Genomic DNA, 8,204 nt, shown 5'->3' with positions numbered 1-8,204 from the left:
AAAAGTTATGTAAAAATATGCTGGTATAGTCTGTGTTCAACATGTGGAATTACTAAAATGTTAAAAATCAGCAGCAGCCAGCTACCTTTCTGGAGAAACCATCCACTGCTCCAAATGTCACAATGTTGTATCTAGAAAGCAATTGGGCATAAAATATCATTCATATATAAAATTAAAACAAAGTCAATGTGTATTATGAAAATTACCCAATCCAAAATGAAGTAGCCATACAGTACTTTTGATGAATTAACTTCAAATAAACTTGACTTTAATACAAACCTGATTAACTTAGAGACAAGGGTCCTGGTAAAGAGTAAACTGCGTACAACACAGCCTAGACTTGACAGCCTGGAGACGATGCCCACAGAATCAACCTTATGCATGGAGGCTACAATTCTTCTCCAATGAACCCTATGGCCTATTGACTCCAGTCTCCCTCTGACCATCCTGTAGCCAGCATTTGGTAAAGGATTCTTGATTCTTCCATCGTGAAACATGAGGCTGGACGTTCCAGTTGTGCCTTCACAAGGTCAAACTCTGTTTCTTTCATTTTATTTTATTTTAATAAAAAAAAGGCAAAATGTTTATTGTAAGTTTTAAGTAAAAAAAAAAAAATGCAGTTTCAAATTTGAAAAATGAACTCTTTAATTTGAATGTGGAGACCTCAATGTGTTTCTTGGGGTTGGATGGTGAGTTTTTTTCTGTACAGTATCTTTGAGTAAGTATAAGAGGCACTTCATCCAGTTCAAAAGTTCAAAAACTCTTTCGTTCCAACATAAGAATACATTTCTTGCAAATATGGCCGCAGGTGTTTATCTTCGTCATAAACTTTGTTCTTCACCGGAGTAGCAGGTGCTGCCGCTAGAGGTCGACAGGTAGTTGATTTTACCGATAACAATAACTAGTTTGGACCACACTGGCCGATAACCGATTAATCAACCAATAGTTTGTAAAATGGATACTGATTGAAAACAAACATAAAAAAAGTGCTGAACTTTATTTATATCTACACAAAGGCCATAGCATTGAAATCAGACACATGTATATTGTATGTACTCTCACACTTTATTTGCTTCTATTTTAGAACACTTGATGATTATCTAATCAAAATATGTGTTAAAGTGATTATAAAAAGGAGAACTGAAATCGAATGCATTTCTGATTTATGTTTCTCTCGGGTGCATGAAGATACAGTTCGTTTTCTCATGTCACTAGCTTTAAATATGTGCCACTTCGCTGGATAACGAATGCATAAAAGCGAACAAATGGATGTAAACAAATGAAAATAGATGGTTATAATTTGTCGCATTGTTTTAAACGCTTGAGGTAGGCTACTAATGTTTGCATCCTCTCAGCCTCGACGGCAAACATACTGCTGTTCTCCACTAATGCAGCATCTAGTCAACAAATTAATTACTTTATATTGATATGAAAACATGTACTGTAGTGTACTGTATAATACTGTTTTGTTGTCTATGTTTTAAATCCGTTTTTGAAGTGTCCCGCTCTGTGCAGCGCGCAGCCTCACGTGTCAAAACAAACTCCACAAGGTGTCAGTGAGTTTAATTTCGCTTCTCGCGGCCAATCTTGTACTGTATAATGACAGCAGACCCTTCTCAGCTAAATCTGAAATCAACTCTGAAATGAATCAACTGCGGTTGTGCGAGCACTTGTTTGCACATGCCTGCTTGCAGTCTGTGTTCTTCCGACTTTATTTTGTAGTAAGTAACGAACATTCTTCAGGGAAATGTATCGGAGTAAAAGTATACATTTTATTCTGGAAATGTAGTGGAGTAATGGTGAAAGTTGACAGAAATATTTTTTGGGAGAATCTGTATTTTAATTGAGGACTGTAGAGAAGTATTATTAGTTTGGTACATTACACCACTGTTAATACTGTACAAACTGTATTTTCTATCCCCATAGGCCTACACTAACCCTAACCCTACCCTTCACAGAAAGCTGAATTACATTTACATTTACATTACATTACATTACATTTCCTATATTCTTGTTCGAGAAGATATTTGGAAATGTATGACAATAGGGAAGATGATCGCAACTTCTGTTTCATGCCAACTTTAATGGTTTTTATAAAAAGCATCACACACTTTTGTGTATTGTGCAGATGATTTATCATATGATGCATTGATCTTCACATGTGTTACTGTTTCTGTTTTATAATATAATGCAGCTGATTTCAGCTCAATGGACAGCTGTTATTGTCAGTATAATCACAGTATAGACAAGCTGAGCAAACTTCCTTACAAATATGTGCGCTCTAACAAACACACAAAACCACAGAAAGGCTAATGGAAACATTTGTGCTTGGTGACCAGTGATCAAGTAAGAGGTGTGAAGTTTGACGACATGTCACAGCAGCAAATGTGAGAAGTATGCTGTAAGTGTTCTGAATATAAGAGCTGTGGTTTCCTGTTTTGACATGTTTACACGTTGCTGGCTTGAACCCACTACAATACGACAGAGAACATCACTTTGATTAAAAAAAAAACTTGACCAATTGAAAGCACAACATTTCTCAAGTGAAGATGATTATCTGCATGTCTGAATAAAAATTATTTGGTGCTAAACACATCTATCATATCTATCAGACAAACAAAAGTTTTGCCCTCTCTTCATTTCTGTTTGATGAATATTTCCATTTTTGTGAACCAATCAGAGCAAAAAAACTCTATGGGGTAATCAATGATTGGTTAATACCGCTCTTACTCTTTGTACGTACACATGATAACCTAATTTAATGACAACCCCCTGTGACGTGAGACATTTTAGAAAAGATTTTCCATTGACGTGAACCAATCAGATGAGAGCTGCCGTCTGTAAGACCCTCATAGTGTCAGTTATTCACAGTCACTCACAGAGATGGAGAGGCCAAGAAATGCTTTCATCGTGCTTATGTGTAAGAACATTTTTTTTTTGAGAAAGTATTCAGCTGTTTGTAGAGTTTTTTTTTTATGTAAATGTATGGTACATTATTATTATATATATGGTAAAATATGGTAAAATATATATTATATAGTAAAATATTTTTGTATGGTAGTACATTTCAAATGTAAGTGCTTTATTAAGTTATTTTGCACTTTTACAGGTGTTTTGTTGTTCAGTCAGAACAGAATCTATGGAGCAGAAGTGGAGATGAAAGTCAGACCAGGAGACAACATCACTCTCTACTGTGATCGCTCTGTAACTATTGGTTTCCGCTTTGTATGGATAAGAAACTGCTCTAATGAAGATCAACCCTCTCTCTTAATAAATGTTAGGGAGAAATGGAATCTAGAGACATTTCAGCATTTCAACTTTATCCACAACCGCTCCAGTAATTCTCATGATCTACATATTACTAACATCAGTGCCTCTGATCTGGGACTGTATTACTGTGCAGAAGTAGAGATTAAGGTAAATAAAGATGAAAAAGGCATCATCTCCTCATCTGAAGTGTACCATTATGGAAACCGAACAACTCGTCTTTCTTTTGCTGGTAAGAAAACCTTTCTGCTAGTTTCATTGCTTGTGTGATTCTAGAGAACTTTCTCACTGAATTAGCAAGATGAACAGGACAAAAATAAATTTTTACTGACATTCATTGATACATTTGTGTTTATTTCATATTTAGCAAGTGGCTACTTGTTCTGAACCCCTTTCACCTCATGACTGTATATAAAGTCAACATTCATTGATATGTTTGTGTTTATTTATTTTATATAGAGAAAATAACTTTGTGTTCTGGACCCTCAAACATCACCTCCACACTTCCTCTATCAGACTGTGTTCTCTGCTGGACGCTGGTGTTCAGTGTGTGTCCGGTGTGTGTTCTCCTCTCCTCTATCTGTCTGTACTGCCTCTGTCAGAGGAAAACTACAGGTATCATTCATTATTGCACACTCTTCTTTTGCATTGCCACAGTTTTAATTTAATATACAGATAAACTTTGGATAAGCAAAGCCTGCTAACAAAGACTGATAGTAATGTATAAATTGAAGTGTAACACATAACCATTGCATAACTAAACCATTATGTATGTGATGTTAAACAATCGACTGTAGATGCTGCGACAGATCAAAAATACCATTTGAAAAGTGGAAATACAATTGAGGTATGAACAATGCAAACATGCACGTTCATTTTAGACATTTACAGACATTTTCCAAAAAATTCGAATATCATGGAAAAGTTTATTTATTTCCATAATTCCATTCAAAACGTTAAACTTCCATATATTATAGATTCAGGGCCCACAACTTAAATTATTTCAAGTATTTAGTTGTTTATTTGTACATAATTTGGGCTTCCAGCTCATAAAACCCACGAAAACAGGATTTTAAAAAATTAGAATATTACATGAAATCACACAGTAATTACACAGTGATACCATGGTCATTGAACCAGGTTTTGGTTCTTTTGGCAGTGTGGGCAGGTGCAAATCCTGCTGGAAAATGAAGGAAGCATGAAGTGCTCTGAAAATGTCCTGGTAGACGGCTGCGTTGACTCTGGATTTAATAAAGCACAGTGGACCAAAGTCCTCTTTTCTGATGAGAGCAAAGTTTGCATCTCATTTGGAAACCAAGGTCCCAGAGTCTGGAGGAAGAATGGAGAGGCACACAATCCAAGATGCTTGAAGTCCAGTGTGAAGTTTCCACAGTCTGAGTTGGTTTGGGGAGCCATGTCATCGGCTGGTGTTGGTCCACTGTGCTGTCCACTCAACGCAGCCGTCTACCAGGACATTTTCAGAGCACTTCATGCTTCCTTCAGCAGACAAGCTTTATGGAGATGCTGACTTCATTTTCCAGCAGGATTTGCACCTGCCCACACTGCCAAAATAACCAAAACCTGGTTCAATGACCATGGTATCACTGTGTAATTACTGTTTGATTTCATGTAATATTACAAATTTTTGAAATCCTGTTTTCGTGGGTTTTATGAGCTGGAAGCCCAAATTATGTACAAATAAACAACTAAATACTTGAAATTGTTTAAGTGCTGTGCCCTGAATCTATAATCTATGGAAGTTTAACGTTTTGAATGGAATTATGGAAATAAATTAACTTTTCCATGATATTCTAATTTTTTGGAAAGGGTCTGTAAATATAATATATGCAAGTTTCAGAAAGCAATTTTATTTCTTTCATTCCAGGGTGAGGAGGAAGAGGTGTGTTATGCATCTTTAGACGTGATAACCAGGAGACAAAAACAACGCAAGACAAAGCGAGTACAGTGTTCTGACTTCAGTACATATGCTCAGGTCAGAACAGAAACGGAGTAGAACTAAAATAGAACTGAGGTGCTTTCTGAAACATTCCAAATATGATAAAGGTTGCAGGTTTCATTATCATTTAACATCACATGTAATGATTCAAGGTTGAGGACTTTCTACCATTATATCTGAAAGTAAAAGATATTCCATACTTGGATCCTTGGTCCCACTTTATATTATGCCAAGTGTCTTTAACTACTGTGTACTAACATTTAAATTAATAATTTGATACAATGGACTTATTATTTACAGACATGTTTTAACATTATACTTATATTTTAAAAAATAGCTGCATGTAGCTGTAATTAATATCTGTAATAACTTATAGAATTACACCGTTGATCCTTCCCTGCCCCCTGAAATCTAACCATACCGTTAAACCTATCCCTAAACTTACCTGAATCCCACCTCAACAGAAGCAAACGTGTTTTTAATACAAAAATAAGACAATAAACATTTTACCTAACTTTTTAATGTAAGTACATAATTAAAGACACTTAATATAAAAAGTGACTGGAAACTTTAACACATTTTTCACACATTGATAATTTGTTTATAACAGTAAGCTGTTACTCTTACTGTTGTTACTCTGGTCCTCATTGCAGTACAATGTTGTTTTCCTCTATTAACAGTCTTTGTGGACACACGTAATGACCTAAATAACAGGATGTAGACGTGGGTTTCCTGTATGAAGTGGTGTTTAGTTTAAGGTACTTATATTTCTCTTAAACTCAATTATTGCAGCGTCAATTTTATAGTTAGCCTAATTAAATTTTCCCAAAACAATCCGTGGCGGATGAAGCATTCTGTGCTTGCTGAGTAGATTAGCATGTTTGGATAACGGTTAGCAACAAGTAAACAGGCAAACTATCTATCTTATTTTAAAACTATCTTATCTTATGATTTTAAAGTTAAAAGAGAAATGCCCACTTAAGTTGCTTCTCGGTAGTAAAATATATTCTTGTTTTTCCTCTTATTTTTCTTCTAACTGGTGCATGTTAGGTCTGCTTTTCTAAAGCTAGTAATTCTTTTGAACAGTTAAAATCTAATTGAAATCAAAAACAAAGTGAAATATTCAGAGCATCAGAGTTGCTCTTCAAAGGAGTTTTACTGAAGTGCACGGTCTGTGTCTTTTTCTGAGGAAGGGTCTAGCTTTGTTTCCGGTTAAAAAGATAGCCATCTTAACCACAAATGTTTCCATTAAGTTTAGTGCTTGTGTGCATAGTGCATATGAGACAGAAGAAAGAGGCTGGTCTGTGTAAATGTTCATGTGGTGAGTTTGTGGTGACATTGGTTTTTGTACATGCAATGTCTGCAAAAGCGTGATTGACAGCGGCAGTCTTTATTTAAACTCTCTGATGGATGAGGAAGTTTCACATTTACTGCATTTCTCAGAATGAAGCACAAAGAGCTGGTTTAATTTTTTATATTTGCTTTCCTTTTTTACGTTGGCAAATGCATCCCACATGACCTCTCAAATGATGCTAAATCAGTGCTATACCATTTAATATAAATGTGTCAAAACAAATATTTTTCTTTTATCTGTACATTTTGTCACTGTATATAATGGATGTTTATAGTATGGCAATGTATATTTTTACTTGTCCATGATCTGTTATTATGTCTGAAAGAGACTCATGGTGTCAGAGCCATCAGTGTGTTTAGTTTTATTAGGCCTGAGGGGGGCAGTGTGGGTTTGCTTTTTGTAAAATGTCTAAAACATTTCAAATCTGGTTATATTCCACATTTATTTTACTAATATTTTAAAGCACATTTTTATGTGAAGGTTATATAGCAAATAAATGTGTCATATCAATTAATGTTATGTGTCGATTGATTCAGTGTCCCTCATTGTGCTTGGCAAATAATTAAAGAGATAAGTGACAAAAGAACATAATGTAGGAAGAACATATTCATTTATTATTATTGGTGTTCATGGTGTAAGTACAGTAATGTGTGTGTGTGTGTGTGTGTGTGTGTGTGTGTGTGTGTGTGTGTGTGTGTGTGTGTGTGTGTGTGTGTGTGTGTGTGTGTGTGTGTGTTTCTGGCCCTATAATAAGAAATGGCAAAACATCATGGCCACTCTCTGCGACCAGTAGGTGGCGCTCATGGAGTTTCAACAACAGTGTTTTGCTGTTCAGTCCAAAAAAACAAGAAAAAAACACTTGAAAGCAAGTCTGACAGAGAAAACTGGATTATAGAGTTATTAGAGGGCTATTGCAGTAACCCTGTTTGTAGTTGAATTAAAAGGGCAAATAAGGTGTGGGTGATAATGAGATATTTAGACAAGTCCATTCAATCACTTATTTATTATAACTAAAGTGCCTCATCTGCACAAAATCTTTATTTGGAACCCAAAATCAGGGTTATTATTAACTAAATTATTATTAAACTATTATTAGTTATCAATAACTAAAACTAAAACCATGAAAATATTTCTGTTCCATAAAATAAACATTAACTGAAAAAAAAAAGAAAAAAAAAGAAGCAACTACAGTATCCATTTATAAGGATAATAAAGATTAACAAACTATGTTGTGTTGATTGAATACAACTGTTTTGCTTTATACAACAGCTCAATGAACAAGCACAGCAGTGGTGTTTCGTTCCTTAATGAATCAGCATTTTTGAATGAACTGTTGAGTGATCAGTCAGGGATACATTTTTCATTGCACTACCTTAAAATCACTTGAGGCAGTGGCTGCATCCGAAATCATATACTTCCCTATACTATAAAGTAGGTGAAAAACAGTATGTAACAAAAGAAGTATGTCCAAACTCACAGTACTCATAAAATAGAGGGAAAAAAGTATCCAGATGACCTAATTCTTCCGGTGAGATTCTGAAGTGCGCATACGATGGACACTTTACTATCCCATGAGGCCACGGGAGAGGATTTGTGAATGGCAGTGGAGTGACGTAACTGACGCTG

At 35.3% G+C, this 8,204-nt stretch overlaps 1 protein-coding gene across 1 annotated transcript; it reads left to right on the top strand.

Moving 5' to 3' along the window:
• The first annotated feature begins 2,749 nt into the window (after nt 1-2,749).
• LOC311286124 (uncharacterized protein) lies at nt 2,750-7,054 on the top strand. Its single transcript, XM_084402175.1, has 5 exons — nt 2,750-2,920; nt 3,110-3,499; nt 3,727-3,882; nt 4,065-4,114; nt 5,153-7,054. Exons 1-5 carry the CDS (start codon nt 2,884-2,886, stop codon nt 5,279-5,281), a joined length of 762 nt encoding a protein of 253 aa, XP_084258301.1. The 5' UTR covers nt 2,750-2,883; the 3' UTR covers nt 5,282-7,054.
• Nucleotides 7,055-8,204: the final 1,150 nt, after the last annotated feature.

Source organism: Rutilus rutilus, assembly GCF_951802725.1.
Source record: "Rutilus rutilus genome assembly, chromosome: 2".
NCBI lineage: Eukaryota > Metazoa > Chordata > Actinopteri > Cypriniformes > Leuciscidae > Rutilus > Rutilus rutilus.
This window is presented reverse-complemented; position numbering and strand designations above follow the sequence as displayed.

Excerpts from the sequence above, each read along its gene's own strand:
- LOC311286124 (XM_084402175.1), top strand. The coding sequence starts at position 2,884 with ATGGAGAGGCCAAGAAATGCTTTCATCGTGCTTATGT. Across the intron at positions 3,500-3,726 it reads AACTCGTCTTTCTTTTGCTG|AGAAAATAACTTTGTGTTCT; the intron begins GTAAGAAAACCT and ends TATTTTATATAG. Across the intron at positions 4,115-5,152 it reads AAAGTGGAAATACAATTGAG|GGTGAGGAGGAAGAGGTGTG; the intron begins GTATGAACAATG and ends CTTTCATTCCAG.